General features: G+C 43.6%; 1 protein-coding gene across 4 annotated transcripts in view; it reads left to right on the plus strand.

The window, feature by feature from the left end:
• Positions 1 to 1,889: 1,889 nt before the first annotated feature.
• fli1 (Fli-1 proto-oncogene, ETS transcription factor) overlaps positions 1,890 to 18,517 on the plus strand; it is a 28,822-nt gene continuing 12,194 nt past the window's right edge. The window contains exons 1-4 of one of the 4 annotated variants that reach the window (XM_084558671.1): positions 1,890 to 2,084; positions 11,278 to 11,489; positions 11,750 to 11,904; positions 12,644 to 12,847. In XM_084558671.1, the coding sequence (XP_084414797.1) occupies positions 2,019 to 2,084; positions 11,278 to 11,489; positions 11,750 to 11,904; positions 12,644 to 12,847 (637 nt within the window). In that variant the 5' untranslated portion in view covers positions 1,890 to 2,018. Of the gene's footprint in view, positions 2,085 to 6,412; positions 6,504 to 6,535; positions 6,669 to 11,277; positions 11,490 to 11,749; positions 11,905 to 12,643; positions 12,848 to 18,517 lie in introns of those variants that run through there. The other 3 variants (XM_084558672.1, XM_084558673.1, XM_084558674.1) reach the window with 3 other exon arrangements.

Raw genomic sequence — 18,517 nt, forward strand, 5'->3', positions numbered from 1 at the left:
CACCGAAACACTTTATAAATCAGATTTATGACGCTCTTTCTCCCTCTCTCTCTATGCTTTTCCCTTATTTCATGGTTCAGTGGCCTCACACTGCAGGCAAGGGGAGGTTTTCTCTCGCTGCTCATTGGTCGCGGCTTTCCCATCTCACTAACATTTCCATTCATACACCAGGCGCTCCTTTTTTCGCCCCTTTCAAAAATAACTCACTGTCATCATCTTTTGGAAAACGGCTTTGCCTGGACGGGACTAATTATTTGAAATTGAGGAGGGAGTGATTAGGCAGAATCGAAAAAAAAAAAAAAGAAAATCCGAATATCGATCCAAAGACCTGCGCAGCAGAAACGACAGGTGAGTGAGAAAAATAACAAACTGCTTCGTGTTTATCGAAGCGCTGCGAGCTCTGCGGCGTAGGTGTGCATGCAAGGCGGCGATAAATTACTGCCACTCGTTTTATTTCTTTTATTGATGGCCAGTCGGGCTGTAAAAAGCCGCAGTTTGCACCTCAGTAGATCAAAAACAAGAGTGGACGTTTCGGAATGACTCCGAGAGCGAAATGAAACAGTCGCCTTCTTCTGTGTTAATGCTTCTGTCTTATTGCATCAGACTTGTTGTTCAAAGTTTTGACTTATTTAAAGACATTAATTTGGCGGTTTGCAATCGAAACAAAATAGTCTGTTAACTTTTTCTAGGCTCACCTCTTCTCTGTCTCACTTCAGGGTAAAATAAGAAAAAAAAATGGAATGCGTATTAGCTGAAAATGGGGTGACTCTCGTTTATGATGGATAACAGCAAGGTAAGATGCTTAAAATGTAACACTAGAGGGGTCCCGGCCCACGGGGCTGTCTCGGAGGAAGGTTCACGCCGTTATTCACCAGTCCTCCTCTGCCTAATTGGCTGCAGATGCGGTGTCCTATGCGCTTTTTACCGCGTAGAAATTGGATGCATTTGGGGAACTTTATGAGGCGAGCCCTGCGTTTGCCTGAAGGAGCCGAGAAGAGAAAGAGAGAAAAAAAAAGTGGTACCCTACATGCACTTAAACCGTGCAACGTCCATATATATAATCCCACCTTCCTTGGATAATTTATCATGGGGCAGGAATTCATGCTTAAAAAAAGACCTGAAATTACGCTTTAAAATATGTGATGCTCTTAAACTCCTGGTCGTGTGTAAATTGCTGTTTTTTTATTGAATTTCTATATCAGGTGTTTGCTTCAGATCACAAACCACCAATAATTATGCAAAAAAAAAAGCTCGAGAAAAAATGATTGCACATTGATAACCCTGACCATCCATGCCAATGAAGAGGACAAAGATGTCTCACACATTGAACTTCAACGACGCGTCCTGAGTTGCTAATATTGCTTTGTCACACCGTCTGCACAACGTTTGTGATGATGTGCCACTGCCTTCCTAATAATTGCAGAGGGAGGGAAGGACTAGAAACACCGTCCTCCAAGTGCCCTTTCACCCTAGACTTTGTAAGCTCCACTTATTAAAGCGAAAAGTGTTTCAATATGTGGTAAGCTTTAGGGGGAAAACGTGATGGGGGTTGGGATGGGGCCCTCGTCTTCTTCTGTTTTTTTTTTTTTTTTTTTTTTTTCATTGCTGCCCAGCTCCTATTGGGCGACTTAGACTAATTCATCCATGTTAGCAGTAGGTCAGTGGTGTAATTTCCATCTATTGGTGTTGTGGACAAAACTTTATCTAATGCCACAGGGGGGAAAAAAAAAGATTCATGAATGAATCCTGTATGGAGTCTGGCCTAGAACTGGGGGGGGGTCATTAAGCAAATTTGACTTTCCCTTTATTTTGGTGGAAGTGGTAACCCACGATTGCCCTATGTGGAAGTTCACAGAACCTGTTACGTTTGCAGCAGCTGTCAAGTGTAAATAATGTGCTCTTTAATAATATTTTTATGGACAGGAATAATACTATAATAATACGTTTTTAATGAATTATCTTTCCCTTTCAGGGCCCATTGGACACTGATCACCCTTGGGCCTGTCTGTCAAGTAGACATGTTTCAAACTGTCCCTGACACGTCGTCTTACGTAAAGGTAAGACACCACCGTCTCTTGGATCAGGTAATGTTGGATTGAGGGACAAACATTCTTTCTTTTTTTTCCTCTTTTTTTTTGTTTTCCTTCTAGGCTGCGATCTTTAACCCGATTTTCTAGCAAATCAGAACTGTGAATATTTAAGTAACCCTCGTCTGAGACTGACTGAAACACACACAAAAGCCGCCACTTTCTACTTTCTTTGCCTGTGTTCTTGGCATTTTCTACTGAATTTATTTTTGCAATATTATAACACAAGTAACTTCAGCACCTGTGGCTTTCCTGCGGCATTATTGCATTCGATAGCCGCCGTGTTATTTTCCCCTCTGGTTGGAAATGCCTACATGTTTATAGTCTAAAGTCACTGTTGAAATGTGGTCCATCTGATGTGCCAAGATCGATTTGTTTTTTTTTGTCTTCAATCCAAAAATGCTGCTGTTATGGCCCATTATCCTGTTTGACGTCACGAATCTCTCTCTCTCTCTCTCCCTCCCTCTCTCTCTCTCTTCGCCACGGTCCGTCCTGAGAATGTAAATAAAGCAAACAGCGCACATCTGGTTTTCACATAAAACCTGCATCGCGTCACATATGGCGCAGCGTGAATACCTGCAACTGCTGCATGTCTGAGGCAGCGAAGCCATTAAATGTTTCTACTATATATATATTTTTTTATAAAGCGTAAATATATATATAATAATGTCAACAAGTGTCAGTGAGTTGGGGGGGTTGGCTGCATGACGTTTGCTCACGTCCATCATAATAATCTGCCGAGGCTGACTGCTCGGATTGTGCCTCATTAAAATGAACCATTGTGCGGAGGCGAGCTTTGGTAATATCTTCATAATCAAGGTATTTTTCCAAGGGCGACTTGTTAATGTTTTGAAGACTTATTCCCCCTTTGAATAAGGGCTCCTTTCATCCAGGCGCAGCGTTTGTGCCACTGCTGAGAGACCCATGCGTTTCAGGGCTCAGAACAATTCCTGAGTTGTTGTGAGAGACTTGAATAGCGGGGAATGTTTAAGGAGAAAATACCAGTTTTAAATGAGTCTTTCTGCTCCTTTAAAAAAAAAAAAAAGGCAAGAGGCCAACAAGGGAGCAAGGGCGATTTTTGGAGTTAAATTTCCGCTTTGCTGTTCTTACATCTCGTAGTTTCTTTGATTTGGTGTGAAAATGCATCCTAGATCATTTCTGTTTGTTCTTTTATTTTCGTTTCTGCTGCCTGGATCCAAGCTTAGCGTGTATTTTCTTTTTTTTCTGCTTCTTCTTCTGCTTTTTTTTTTTTTTTTTACGTGCAAGTCATGCACTCACATTCAGGGAGATGTTGGTCAGAATGTGGCACGCCTCAATAGAAAATTTAAAAGAAATATTCCCCGTTCAAGCGAATCCACGGCCCAACATTTGGTTTTGTTTGGTTAAGGCCAGGCGAGACTGGAACTCTCCAATAAAAATAAATCTCAAATTAATTATGGCCTAGAGCGAGGGGCCAGACAGTTCGTGCTTATATGCGCTGCAGACTCCACTTCTTGCCCTCAGTATTTTGACTCAGGCTGTCTTTTTAGCCCGAGAGAAGGAATGATCAGAATACAAGTCTGCAATCTAATAAACAGCACGCATGGCTCACATGGACCGGGACCGTTTCTTCTTTGGAATAACACTGCGATAAAAAAAAAAAAAAAAAAAAAAGTTTCAGTCACTTCTAGATATGTAATTTCCCACTTCAGGAATGGCCAAATGAGGTTTCCATGCGCATGCCACTGGGCAAAGAGTTACCAACTGGTGTTCAAAAATGTCAGAACTTATAGATCCATTTTAAATAAGATAGAAAATTATGTTTGTTTTTGACAATGTACATAAACCTGTTTTCAGAAACGGCATGCCCTCTTGTTAAAAGTTTATTCCCTAGCTTCTGATGGCAAATAAAACGTGCTTACTGCATACTGTACATCCATACGTTAAATCTTTGCATCCATAAGAAGAAAGGATGGGCCTAACAATTGAAAGTCTGCTGTACATAAACTCACTATAGTGTCCGCCCACCTCTGGCTCCTTGCCCCAGCGGAGAGACAGAGGAGCTACTGGCTCGTGGTGTAAGAAGAAATGTCTGGCTGTCTAGTTCCAGCGTCGAGCCAGATGTTCTGTGGTTCACTGTGTAAACCAACTTGCATCTGTTTATTGGCCTTCCAAAATGTTTGTTACCACTGTATTCATTATGATCATGGTAGATCCTGCCCACCCAGTCTTCCCGATATGTTTTATGACTTATGGGCTGGCAGGTACTTGGATAGAGGAGGGCAATGATCTTTAATGGTTCGAGTGAGATGTTGTTAGATTAGAAATTCTCATGTTTTCTTGTCCTTTGATAAGCACCCCGTGCATTTGGAGCCATATTTCATAACATTTATTTTGGATTATTTACACAACCTGAACTCGAGAGAGGAGTGGAGGATAAATGTGGCTTTTTAATAATGGAAACTGGTGACATAATTTCAAATAAGCACACAACAGTGTCATATACTGGCGCAACAGTGACAGTGTTTTAAGAGATGTGTTCGTGTTTCTGTTCTTGATCACAAAGGCCCGCATGGTAAATCATCAACAAGCAACACAAGCATTACCCCCTCTTTAATTTGCCCCTTATATCACCACACTCCCCACAATAAAATGATATGAAAACCCCAGACGCTGGAATGTATAGAAAAACAAAACCAAGCCAGTCACTGAAGAGTTAAACAAGGTGTCTCCCTTAATTACACGAGTCTCAACTGGCCTCAGGCAGGAGAAGCCTTGACCCTTAGCAGGATCCAGATGTGGTGGTCCCATGGGTGGGGGCCCATGGCTCCACCAGACCCCCAAGTCGAGAGCAGACAGGCCGGCCCTGCTGTCAGTCGTTACGGCGGCGCAATCTCATGTTCGGCCGCTCCCCGAGGCAGGACCCCAACACTGCAAAAAATATTCACCATTCACTAAATGGTATTCCAAATCAATGGGATGAATTCACTTTTACCCAGAGCATCTTTCTTTTCAAATATGTGTTCTTTGATATTGGTTCAATGAGACTTTTTATGTTCAATTTGGGCTAACCACCTTTTTTTAAAAAAAATTAATAAAAAATCACTTGACAAATGACTAAAATCAGAATCTCCTCAGTTGAATTTGTTTCACGTGTCTCAAGAAATTCTGAATGAAGGAATACATGTGTGAAAGTGGACTCTTCTTGCAGTGTTATTGGCCCGCTTACTTTCAGACCTGGCTCCATGTCTAGCATCTGCACTAAAATTGTGCCTGAATTGATGAGGGCAATTTCATAGGGTAGACGAAGAGAGGAAGAAAAAATACCTATGTGGGGGTGGGGATTAGAGGATTTCTTTTCTACGCTCAAGAGAGTAGAAGAGTTGGGAGAAACCTTTGACTAAGAATATAAAATATGTTAATAATAACATCAGGAAAATATTCATAACAGTATCAATTAAACGTTTCTGTCCACTTTCTGGTTCGCCTGTGTTGACTCAGATTGTATTTCATCCAGTCAGAGCTGTGCGGAGCAGCAGACGCACACGTGTAGCGCAGACCCTCAGATTACAGTGCGGTTAGGAGCTGAATGCTTGGATTTTATTAATGGTGTCTCAGGAACACTTCACATAGCCTTCACAGAGAGCTGTAACAACAAAAAAAAAAAAAAAAAGAAAGAAAAAAAAAAAAAAAAAAAAGACGAGGTTGCAACATGTCCGTAGGTGTTCACGTTTCTTGTATTGATTTAGAGCTCCGTCAGGTTTGAGAGAAACATAGGTCCAAGCTCAGAGATAAAGTTTATCACTCGCACTCTAAAATGCAGAATAAAACAGTGAATAGTCTGATTTGCAGAGGGATGGAGGCATGGCCAGATGCAAGTCTGAAGCGTAGGCGTGAGCCAAAAGCGCTCTAAAACATGCGATCACATAAGTTGAGAGAGTTGTCCTGCGACAGTAAAACCTCATTCCAGAAAACCTCGGTTAAATGTGTGCAGAAATAATTCACAGGCCGGACAAATAGTAAACCCCTCGACACCATCTGTGACATTACTGGGAAAGCAGAACACACAGCTCTATTATACAGCAGGCTTCACAGCAATGGCTGTGCACAACGCAGGCAACCATCCTGTAAATATTTCCGAGCAGAAAAACATAACAGTGGAGCGAACACTCAATTGTTTTCTCTGCTTATCTCTCTGGAACAGCATCCTGCTTATTTTTTTGAGGCAGGGCTTTAGGCGACACAGCTTCCTTCTCAACCTCCTCAGCAGTGGTGACTTCACTTCCCAAATTTAGAGGAAAGAAAAAACTCAATCCGGTAAAAGTGTCTCTTTCTCTCCGCCACATACCGGGGACTGGAATTAATTCAGGAGCGTGTCATGTTTGGGATATTGTCGGGGTCCGCTGAATATTGCGCAAAATGGACGGAACTATTAAGGTAAGGGTGGAGAACGGGGTGTATGAGTTTGTGGGAGACTGCTTTTTCGGAGTTGCGCCTCCTTTTTTTAAAGCAATGGGTTGAAATGCCCCTCTGTGTCGGTCTGTGAGCTGGGACATCCAATCTGGCGACGATGAGCGGTGTTTTTCTCTCGGTCTGAAAGCGGTAACCAGATTTCTTTCTTTTATTCTTCCTTTGAAAGCCGTGCCTTTTGAATAAACTGCCTGATTGACAGGATACGCTATGGTGTGGATTCAAGGCTAAATCTGAATCACGTTATGGATTTTGGGGGGGACCAAGCGCACAATTACGCACGTTTGGAAAGGCACAAAGGAGTTGTTGATTGTTTCAGACTAAAGACCGTTTACTTCACTTTCTTTTAGGTATAATTAATCCGCGAATTCAACGAGTTGGTTTAGTCTGGGCAGCGGGGATTGAGCAATAGCCATGACGAACCGCTGGATACGATGTGTCGAGCTGCGCAACAGCGGTGTGGCACGTCGCCCGGGTCGGTCCGTTGATCTTGTCGTGGGTCAAACGAGCTTTTAATGGTTGGGGTTTTTCGAAAGAAATCATCATTATCTGCGTGTTTCAGTTGATTGTTGTAACTTTTGTCCCTCCGCTACCAGACAGAGAGTTTTGTCAAAGTGTAAGAAAAGCTGTCATTTGGTAACTTCAGGCGGCAACTGCACAGTTTGCAACACTTCAAGCCACAAAGCTTCACAATGATACCTTGTCGTGCTCCTTATATAGTTACACAACTATTTTGAAATGGTATGCTGGTAGTGGCAGAGCGCTGGTCTACATTAACATTGGCTACTGGCTCCCGACAGTTAAATTCCAGATGCATTATGGCTGCAGTCACCAGATGTTGAATGGCGAGCACTTCTTAGTTCGATGCGTTCAGCCTGTGTCCCCCGGTTAACAAGTGTAAGCTCAGAAGAATACAGCATCTGTATTTGCTCTTGTCGCTGAAAAGTGATGGGACTTGTTTTCTTTTGGAAATTTAAAGTAGCTGGTTTGTGGCGGCTGGGTGTGGTGTGAGTTTTGGAAGAGTGTAAACGTTGGCAAGACAAAAATGTCAGGCTACATATAGCCCAGTTAAATCGTCGTTCATCGTGCACAGCGCTGTGATTGTTTTGTTATGCACTGGGGGTGAATGCCATGCTGCCCCAGGGCATGGCTGTCTCAGTCTGGATTTTTTTTTCTTTTTTTTTTTAAAACAAAGCAAGAAGTTGTGACAATTAATGTAATCATAATTGACTACTTGGGTGTAAATGACTGGCTGTTAGCTGCATTCATGCTCGCGAAAAGAAAGGAAGGGCTCTCTAGCCATGAGAGCTTCCTGCTCTACACAATCTTTTCCTGACAGGTTTCCTCTTCCTCCTTAAACAAAAGACAGGAATGCCCCCCCTGGGTGGCTCCTGCTAGATGGCTGTGTGTGAACGCCAAACAGATACACGTGTAGCCTGGATGTGGAGCTACTGCATATATCCAGCCTGCTCCAGACGCGTCGTGACGCATTTGGGGAGATTGACGTGGCTGATGTAAACAGAACAGTGGTGGCTCCCAGCAGGTGTCACACTCACACAATGCATATAGTGGGGCTTGCTGCTTCACAACTGAGCTATGATTTATTTGCTGTTTCCCCTCTGTCTGGGGCACTGCAGAAAGATATACAGCAAACGTAGAGTCTGGATCTTATTCATGCGTGTGGAAATAATGGTTTCTGGAGTTTATTATGATTTTATATTTAGTCTACATGAGAAGTGCATCTGTGTCACGAATTTCACAAATTATCTTCTGACAATGTGAGGCAGGCAGAAAACTCAGTGTAACCGCCTGTGGCTCCAACTGTTAGTATGTGTGTGTTTCTTGCAGATACTGGAAAGACAAAAACAAATTGGCACTGCTCTGTCATCCTCCCGGCTCCTCTCTGAGAGTGGTGTGCTCCTATTTTTACAAACAGCCCACTGCAATCTTGATAGGCACACACCACTTGTCAATCATGGCTCTAATTGTGCAGGCCGATATGTCACTGTAAATATAACGTACAACAGTCATAATAGGTCACAAAGCCCCTTATCGGGCCCTGATGAGACATTCCCTCACTCTTTCGCGCTTTATCATCCACAGACGAGCTGCTGTGCTCTGCTCAGATACCGCGCCTCGCTGCCAGTGTTCAGACTTTGATGGATCCACTGATGAAATCACTGGAAAATCTAATTCTGGCACAGGGTTAAACGCTCTGGAGAGGTTCAGCTTTTTTTGTCCACCTCTTAACCTAAAGAGTAGGACTTAGCCTTGCAGTTCCCTTGTACTTGTTCTTGTGTGAGGAAAAGAAAATATTTCTGGAGGAGTTTAACTTAATAATCCGATTCACTTTGCTGTAAAAACTGAATATATTCACGTACATTTTATTCCAAGGCGTGTACAAAAAAATTTGTAAAAGCAGTTCTTAAACTTTCCAGACAGTTTCCAGCTGAAACTCTCTCACTCCAAATTATACTTCACTTCTGTAAACACAGCCAGTCGTCACTCAGAGGTACAATACTGCAAATAAAATAATTTTGACCACAGCAGTGACTATTTAGATTAATACATTGTATGAAGGAAAGGCTACACCTGTTATTTTCTTTTGTTGGATCTGTTTTATGTAAACTTCCTGGAGTAGTTTGAAATATATTTATTTTTTTCCATTGCAGTAAGTAGAAAAGCAAAGGTTGAGTGGATGACACTGAACATAAAAATATATGGTCCACATTCCCATTAATGTCCAGTAATAAGTAAAATTATTTACACTCTACGACTTTTCTTGCTCGAAAACTCAGATTTGCAAAGTAAAGTATATTCACACTCAAGTTACTATCCAGTTGCGACAAAGGAAAGTCTCTGCTACAAAAAGATATTTAACGTTCAAATAGGGATAAGTGAAAACCTTCCACTCGCATGAACTGTCTTAGGAGGGAACAGCGCTGAAGTTATGTGAGATCATGAGGATTTCACTTTCATAAAAGTAACATTTTAGGGAATGCAACGGCTACATGCTGGAAATATTGATCAGTGAATATCAAGTAGCATTTTCCCCCTGAAGCAGATATGTGGCATGTTGGAATGAAATAATTCAGTCCTCAGGGATTAGACACGTCTCGGTCTAAGCTGTGCCATCAGATCCTATCAGAGCCAGATGTGCATCAGGCCCGGGCCTAATCCTCACAGGCATATGACTGTAATGATTTCACATAATATTTTGACTTATTGCTTTTTCTTTTTTGGACTCATCCATTTTATTTTTTTATTTTTTTTTAACAATGGTGGGTGGAACAGTTAAGACGAACCCTGACTTATCGAGTTATTGTTAGGCAGCATTCTGTGCCAGCTAGATGTCTATCACTGGCACAGGCCTAAACTGGTGACGCTGCCAACTCAGTTCACTGTCAAACACTAAGCAGTGACATCTGCATGTTAAAAAGTAACCAGTCAATTATAATCCATGTTTTACTTCCAAGACATTACACGAGGAGCATGTTGAAAACACGCAATATCATGGCCGGCCCCGAGTTTCTGCGTTTGTTTTCTTTAATAAAATTACATTGCTCCAGCTGAGCCACAGCAGAGGGGTCAGCGCAGCCGTGACCCCCCCTGCTTCTGTTGAGTCTTCAGCTGTAGAGGGAAGCCCAACGCTTAGACAAGACAGACACACCAAGGCCTGACAGTGGAATTTAAAATTACAATTATACTAGTTATGAGATAAAACAATTACACACATCAGGAATCAGGGATTTATATTAGAATTGTTAGCTAGAAGACTCTTTTTTGTTTTTGTAAACCAGTGGTCAATTCTGTTTGCTATAGATATTGGATTACAGTGAATAATGACTCCTGTAACACCCTACGTTACAACTCTGTCTTAATCCACTGTGGGCATGATTGAAGTCACCATAACATCAACAGGAAGCTGCAGTTTCTACGTGAGCTGTAAACTACTGAGGATGCCAGACTGCGATATGACCCATAACTGCACATAATTGCTGTAAACAAAAATACACAAGAGATTGAAAATCGACATCACAAGTTTCTGGGAAGTGTCAAATGAAAGACTTCAGTTGTATTTGCTCGTGTTTGTGAGAGTTAGATGATACTGCCGTCATATCTGTGGGCTGAATGTGAACCCGCGGCCAGATGATCGTTATCATATTGACAATAGTCACCAGCCTGACTTTAAAAAAAAAACAAAAAAAACACGCCTACCGACATCTTTAAAGCTGACAAAATTGTGGACTTGACAAGGAGAGATGCCTCAATACCACTTTTCAAGATCAATGTTGAAAATGCCCAGTTATTTTAACACTTCTCAGCCAGGTTACTTGCCTATTTCTGTCTTTTTTCTTGCTGGCAGTTGGCAAACCAGCTTAGAGGTGCATTACTGCCACCTACTGCTGCTGCCTACCCACCTGTAACTTTGGTTACATATTGTAACCCCAGATTCTATGAGTATACGTGTGCTACTTTGATGCAAAGTGGTATGAGATTAGGGATCTCTTTAACATGAAGATATCAGTGTCAGTGACTGATATCGGGTCTCAGTTCCACAGGTGCTTGTTTCATGTTTCAGACAGAGCCAGGACTGATGTTGGCTGTAGATTCATATTTATACGTAGATATATGAGACTGGTAATAATCATCTAATCTAACAATGTATGTAATTTTTAAAATGTTCTCATATCCATAAGAAAGACTCACCAAGTAGGTTATCTGTTCCTTCCACCTCCAGGAGGCGCTATCAGTGGTGAGTGAAGACCAGTCCCTATTTGAGCCTCCCTACGCTGCTGCTGCCCCTCTCCCCAAAACAGACATGACTGCATCTGGCACACAGGACTACGGCCAGACCCACAAAATCAACCCCTTACCCCCACAGCAGGAGTGGATCAACCAGCCGGTGCGGGTCAACGTCAAGAGAGAATATGAGCACATGAACGGATCCAGGTACGACACATTTGACACAACTGTCCTGTGAGATGAACATTTTTCAGCCTTTATTAGACAGAGCGTTGCTGCTGTTGTCGCTTGTCATTCAACGGGCCATTTATTTGCAGCAACTAACTTTTGCTGCTAATCTTTGATATACTTGGCCCACGCAAGTGTACGCTTAAATGTCCCATGCCAAAGTCAATGCCCAGAAACTAACAACACCCAATTTATCTGCTGATAATATTTTTACAAGTTTTGTCTGTGTGTTTGTGTAGCAGGGAGTCTCCAGTGGACTGCAGTGTGGGTAAATGCAATAAGCTGGTGGGGGGTAATGACACATCTCAGATGACCTATGGAAACTACATGGACGAGAAGAACGCTCCTCCCCCCAATATGACCACCAATGAGCGGAGAGTCATTGTACCTGCAGGTAAGAACAGTTTTACAGTTTCTGACAGGATTACAGAAATATTCCCCCGGTCTGGTATAATTTTACAATGCTGTAAATATTTTGAATTTCAGTTTTACTTTGCTGGTTCATTGAGTAAAGCACTGGTCCAAGTGTTTTACCAAAATCAGTGCAGGTCAAAATATGGGTCACACAGTTGAGTATAACAATTGCAGTTTTAGGGTTGAGGGAATGACTGTACTTTTCCCCCAAAACGGCCACATGCAGTTCATTTAATTTAGAATTGAACAGAGTCTTGGTAAAGTTTTCCACTTTAAATGTTATTCAAGTGCCAAACTGATGCTAAAGGCCTCTCGTCTGTTAACCTAATGGGAGATTTGGGCTTTACTTTCCAATATGACTGTGCAGATCGTTACTGGCTTTGTCGTCATAGAAGTGCCACAAAGCATAAACAATCACAGGAAGGAATTTGAAAATGAACACTGCCTTGCAATAGCTGACTTACCTGTACATTAACATGAGCCATTGTACTCTGGCAAATGGTCCTCCCGCGATTGAGAATAGTGAAAACAATTTTTACTATTCTATTGGAACCAGATACCGATAATAAATTCTGATTTCAGCATTTTTATTTCTCCCATTCCCTTTACCATAGTCAGATATGCGAGTTTCCCAGATGTCTTCCTGCAAGCGTCTGTCCACAGCTATGCATTTTGCAGTCCATAAACTTCCCCTCTCTTCTTGTGTCTTCTGTCCGCAGACCCGTCGCTGTGGTCCCAGGACCATGTGCGCCAGTGGCTTGAGTGGGCCATCAAGGAGTACAGCCTGTTAGACATTGACACGGCGATGTTTCAAAACACGGACGGCAAAGAGCTGTGCAAGATGAGCAAGGACGACTTCCTGCGGCTCACCACCATGTACAATGCAGAAGTGCTTCTCTCTCATCTCAATTACCTCAGGGAAAGTAAGTACACGCTGTGCCAACAATGAGGTACAGTTTAAGAAAATCTTCTGAAGACATTTGTGGTTATTAAGCAAGGAAACAGCAGTAATGCTTCTGCTCAAAGCTCTTCTTGCTGTACATCCTGTTGATTGTACTGAAGATGAAATCTGTCTTTGCCAAAGAATGAAGTTAAAATCCAATTTTAGTCAAGACACAAGCTTCTTTTGACATATTTTTCTCTACTATTGAATAATAGTGAAAATACCCTTTTTTGCCAAACCTGGAAAAAACACATGAGACGTTTTTTTGTTATCACACCATATTACCATATCAATATTACCAAGAACAAACAATGAAATTGCTTTGCTGGTCACTAATTTCTCCATAAAGTGTACCCCATCTTAAGCAGAGCTGTGCAAACCACGCAGGGTTCTTTCCCCTCTCGAGATAACCATCAACTACATCCCCCACTACACTTTGCAGTGCTTTATTCCACATGGTCCGCAGAAAGATGAAGCCCAGGTGCATTGCCTCAGGAATCACGCTAGCCTTGTATGCGCAGCACAGCAAAGAAAGTTGATCTGCAATCTGCAATGGAGGCAACTAAATTTGAGCCTCTTACCTTTGAAGAGCACCTCGGCGTAATCCCGGTTCATATGTTTCTGTGGGGAAACGAAGCCAATTTTCTGAGGCAGTATGCAAATGGCATTTGAATATAAGATGTAACATCTGGTGTGGCTATGGTCTGAATACACAGCGGTGTCTAGCTCAGACTCTGGGTATGTCTGTTTACCAGAAAAACCATAACTATGATTGTTGCACAGTTACAGAAAACAGATCATTCCATTTTTTTTCTTCTTTTTTAATCGGATTCTGCACTTCGGAACAGCGAGGGCTGCTTCTGCTGTGGCTGCAGAATATCATGACAGCACGTTGGGTGGAGTGACTGATGGCTCAACTATATTTAACATTACTCTCTAAAAATTGTGATGGGCCTCCGTGTGACGTAATGGGAACTGTATTTTGTGGGTGTCAACAGTTTTCTCTATGCACTGCGTCTGGGCAGAGAGAGATGCTTGTCATGAGCATAACAGCCTCATTGTGCAGCGCTGCAGCGGGTGGATCTGTCTGACCGCCACTGGGCACACTCCGCAGAGCAGTTTTCATTATGGCCACTGGCTGCGGGACTTAGCCACGGCTTAGGCGTGCTGCATCGTGACTCTGCCCATTGCTGCCCTCTTTTGATTTAGACCTTGTGTGTTTTGGAGACAGGAAAGATGTCTTGGGAATCCTCTCCACTTGCCAACTGAAATTGCTTTGGATTCATTCCGAACGATCAGAAAGATGAATGGTCCTGTTCCCGGGTTGGGTGACCTGTTTCGGGGCCACGCTTAGAGATGCAAGTGGCATGTATTAAAAAGAACGATGTTAGAAAGTGAAGGTCTAAGGTAGACTGAAAAGAGGAAAGAGAAGGAGAGTTGAGGCTATATAGACCCTGCTGGGCTGCTGATTTGGAATCTGAAGCCATTCTCTCTTCTCCCCCCACAGCACAAACAAACACAATCATAGCTGAGGAGTAACCCCGTCCAGAAAATAGACCTCTGGCTACGCTCATGAGAGCTTGAACTGGGGCAAGGTTCCAGAATGCAGAGAAAGAGAGAAATAGTGGAAAAGCTGAGCCAAGCCCTGGAAGTATTAGTGATTGCAGGTCATGCGGTGTCTTCCTTCAGCTCCATTCACTTACCAATATCACCCCCCCACCCCCCTCCAAAAAATGAATGGTCCAAGGGGGTAGCGCAATCATTTCATACACATGTGTGTGCACCATGTGTGCTTTTTGTTCTGTTTATTGAACCTCTGATTAACATTCCTCGCAGTCATTAAGCCTTGTATGTACGCTTGGCGAAGGGCAGGGACACACTTCCCCACCCTACAGCCATACCATAACAAAACATTCCTGCCACGTCATGAGCTGAAATTTCGTTCAGACACCCACACTGGTGCGAACAACGGGCACAACCTGAACATCTGTCTGGCTACCCAGCTGCTTGTAGTAACAAGGGTAGTTGCCCATGCATTATTTTGGCCTCATTGTTGGTCACTTATCCAGATTTTTATAAGTGATGGCCGCCCACACCCCAATGTGCTTTCAATTTGCAGTGCAATTTGAGAATTTGTTCAAATTAGTCTGTCAGGGAGGGACCCGTGGACTGTTTGCTTTATCGCACCCATGTAGGTCGGTTTGATACCACATGTGCTGGAAACGGAGCAGAGCAACAAACCTCAGACAACGAGACACTGTATCTTAAGACACACAGTGATGCAGGAAGACGAGAGAGGGAGAAAGACAGGGGAGATGGAACAGATGAGAACAGAACAAAGGAAGGATTGAGGGGGGAATGTGCCGAAGCAGAGAACTGAGGACGAATAAGTAGATCTGACGAAACGTTACGGCAGAAATAGTGATCCACGTCCGTGACAGATAGGTTCTGCAGTAGTTGCTTGAGGGAGAGAGCGGGAGGGTGTGAGCAAGAGAAGCTGTTATAGAGAGGAGTGTGAAGTTGAAAATAAAAGTTGGGGGCTGAACTATTTTTCAGAAGTGTGTGGAAACGGTCCGAGATGGTCGTGATTGAGTGCCGTTGGAGGATAGCAATAGTTCTGTTTCCCAGCTGTCGCCAATGCTTGTGTGTCTGGATGGATTTACAGTAAGGGAGTCAAGACAGGGAGAGATAGAGAGAGAGAGACACAGAGAGAGAGAGAAAGAGAGAGAGAGATAAGTCTGGGCTCCCGCACTGCTGCTGCTCGCTTCAGAGTGGGGGACATTCTCGAGCCCTCAATAGTTTATACAGACCATAAACATCTGGGCTCGCAGGCTGAGTAGGGAAAAAGGAGGTCTGGAGAGCTCTCTTTCTCCTCCTCGCTCTCTCTCTCTCTCTCTCTCTCTCTCCCCCCTTTCTTCCCTCACAACATTTTTATTGAGCTCCCCTTGCATTAGTCCTTTCTATTGGCAGATTATCACTGGTGCAGAGGGGCTCAACGACCTGGCTCTGCGCCCTTTACTGTTAGCTGTCTGCCGTTAGCCACCATTACAGAGCAGTCTGCGGCTGCTCACTTGACTGCTGGGGTGCAGACATGTCTCCGCAGCAATTTATGTATATAGCATTAGCATAAGTGGACGTGGATAATAAGCATTTGCTATTCATGTAAACACTAAGATGAGCTCAGCTGCATTTGAAGATAGATGCTTAGGCGTGCATAACGGCTGTGCTTGCTGCCGCGAGTACTTGTTCACGGCAACTACATGGTTAAACATAGGGAACGATTGTGGTCATGGCATATAAACTATGCTTACAATATTGCTTCGGTGTCAGTATAGGCCAACAGAAGTGTTTAATGGGTGAGTAAGCGCCTCTGAGACCCACTCCCCTAAATAGCGATGGGTCAGATGTTTGCACCATTATTCAGGAAAACCCTACAACATGCGACAAGGCACCGCGCACGACACTTTTCTTTTCAAGCGTACCCCAGTCAAGGTTAAGTTGTGGTCTTTGAAAACAACGCTGCCTCTTGGTAGGCAATGGGCTGTAACCTTTGGGTCAAGTTCAAACGCTTGCTGAATCCATCCATCCACCGCAGAAGCCTTCGTTGAGCTACAACAACATCATACTAATATCTTTAAACAAACAGTCCGTTCTGTTGTTTCTCTTTGTGATGGAGGCCGCCTTTAATGGCAAAATTTCAGGCCAGTGTACTTGCGAATTCCTTTAGTGTTGGACAATTTTGCAACTTGGAATTTGGAAAAAAAGTGCGTCCTTTATGTGAAAGCGTGGTCCACTCCACTCATCACTCCAGAATGCATCACAGCTATATGAAAAAAGACAAAGTCTGCTACGTCACGGTAATTAGAAAATTCAGCACTTGTGTTCCACCTGCTAATCTTTGTTACTTTGTTGATTTAACACGGTGCAAGTAGGGTTACCCAATGTTTTTACAAAGGGTTTAATGAAAGATTCTTTCGTCTTTTATTCCTGTAGTTGGCAGACCGGTGTGGTAAATGTTAGCTTGGTGCAAAAGCTGGAGGTGTGGGGAGGAAGTTAGATCTTTGTCCACAGCATAACAATGCTTTTAATCCTGTACTTCGACAGTCTGCACATGTGGGCGAACGGCACGGCTTGTGCAGCAAAGAAGGGAACAGCAGAACTGAGATTTTAGGGCCGTCGTTGAAAAGCTAGACACAGTCTGTGGACGTCATACAATGAGTAATTCATACTTTTATTTTTTTGAAACACTTGCCCAACACTGCAAACAGACGGTGCAATTTTGAAAGTTGGGTTATTAATAGGAGCAATGACAAATGCTTTGTTCTGGAGGATTTTTACGCATTTCTCACTTGCACTCATTTGTAAGGTTAGTATCATGACAGACCGTGCAGCTTTATTCTATGGATCTGAAATGAGGCTGGAGCCCATTTTACCCTCCCCTTTAGGTGGCAAGACGCCCAAAACTGGGTGACTGGGGCTCTTAGTTTGTTGACAAAGCTCAGACCACATGTTTGAGGCAATGGTATCATATGGCTTGACAGAATAAACAGCGGGGCCCTGCTGGAGGTCCATCGCAATCCTGAACAAGCCACGAAAATCTATCTATCAATAATACAGGCATGTCAAACCGGGGGACGGGGCTTTTGAAAGAGCCATCAGTCATAGGAAGGAGAGAAAAGAAAATTGTTTGTGGACGTTATGTAATCTAACAGACTATGAGCAGATGTGAGTGGAGAGGGAAAGCGAGAGTGAGGGTCTTAGAGGCTGAGCACTCGCCAGTCCTCCCACTGTGCTGTCAGATTACCGGGACGTGTTTGTTTTCTGAGAGAGGAAGAGGCCGTCCAAATAAATAGGCAGCACAGCCAAGACTCCCTCCACCAAACTATCAGCTGTGGTGTCTCTCCCTTACTCGCTCACCCCTACGCTCTCGCTCACTCTCACTCTCTCCCGTGCAGCAGCCCTGAATTTCTCTGTGGGATGGTTTGAGGTTTTCTCAGCAATGCTGCCTGTTTGCCTGTCTGGGTCAGCCCACATATGTGGCACACAGTAGGAAAAGGGTTAAAAGCCGCTTTCTCCTTCCTCCATTCTCCGTCTGTTCATCTTCCTCTTACACTTTCACCCTTATTCCAAAGATTGCACTTTGGTGGCTCGTTTGCCCGTGTGTGCTTACACTCCGCGTGTGGAATTATTTTTGTACGGGGAGCTGCATTTGATTGCTGTGCAGGGACCCTTCCTCACACAATGGTTCCCCTGTTCTGAGGCCCCCAGCTTTCTAAACTAGGCCCAGAGCCTTGGGGGTGCCATGGAGTAGGTGGAACTGGAAGGGGTGGGGTGTTGGGAGGTTAGAGTACATTTGTGGAGCACCTCAACTCAGCTTCTCCCCCTTCTACAGTCACCCCCTTAAAAAAACAGACCCCTAGTCTGCCACTGTGGGCCCCAACCCCAGCAGCAGCAGCAGCACCTAAGCTTGTTAGGTAAGAAACCAGAAAAAAACTCAAACTTTCAGGATTTTTCGGTCCCATTCGCATTTTAGCTTGTCTTCCATCTGCTCCATTCAGAAAAGGTATCCTCCCTACTCAGCAGCTTCCCGTAGCCGTCTACTAAATCTACTCCACGCTCCCTGTGTAGTAACTGCCCTTGTGTTTTCTCT

Source organism: Chelon labrosus (genome assembly GCF_963514085.1).
Source record: "Chelon labrosus genome assembly, chromosome: 13".
Lineage (NCBI taxonomy): Eukaryota > Metazoa > Chordata > Actinopteri > Mugiliformes > Mugilidae > Chelon > Chelon labrosus.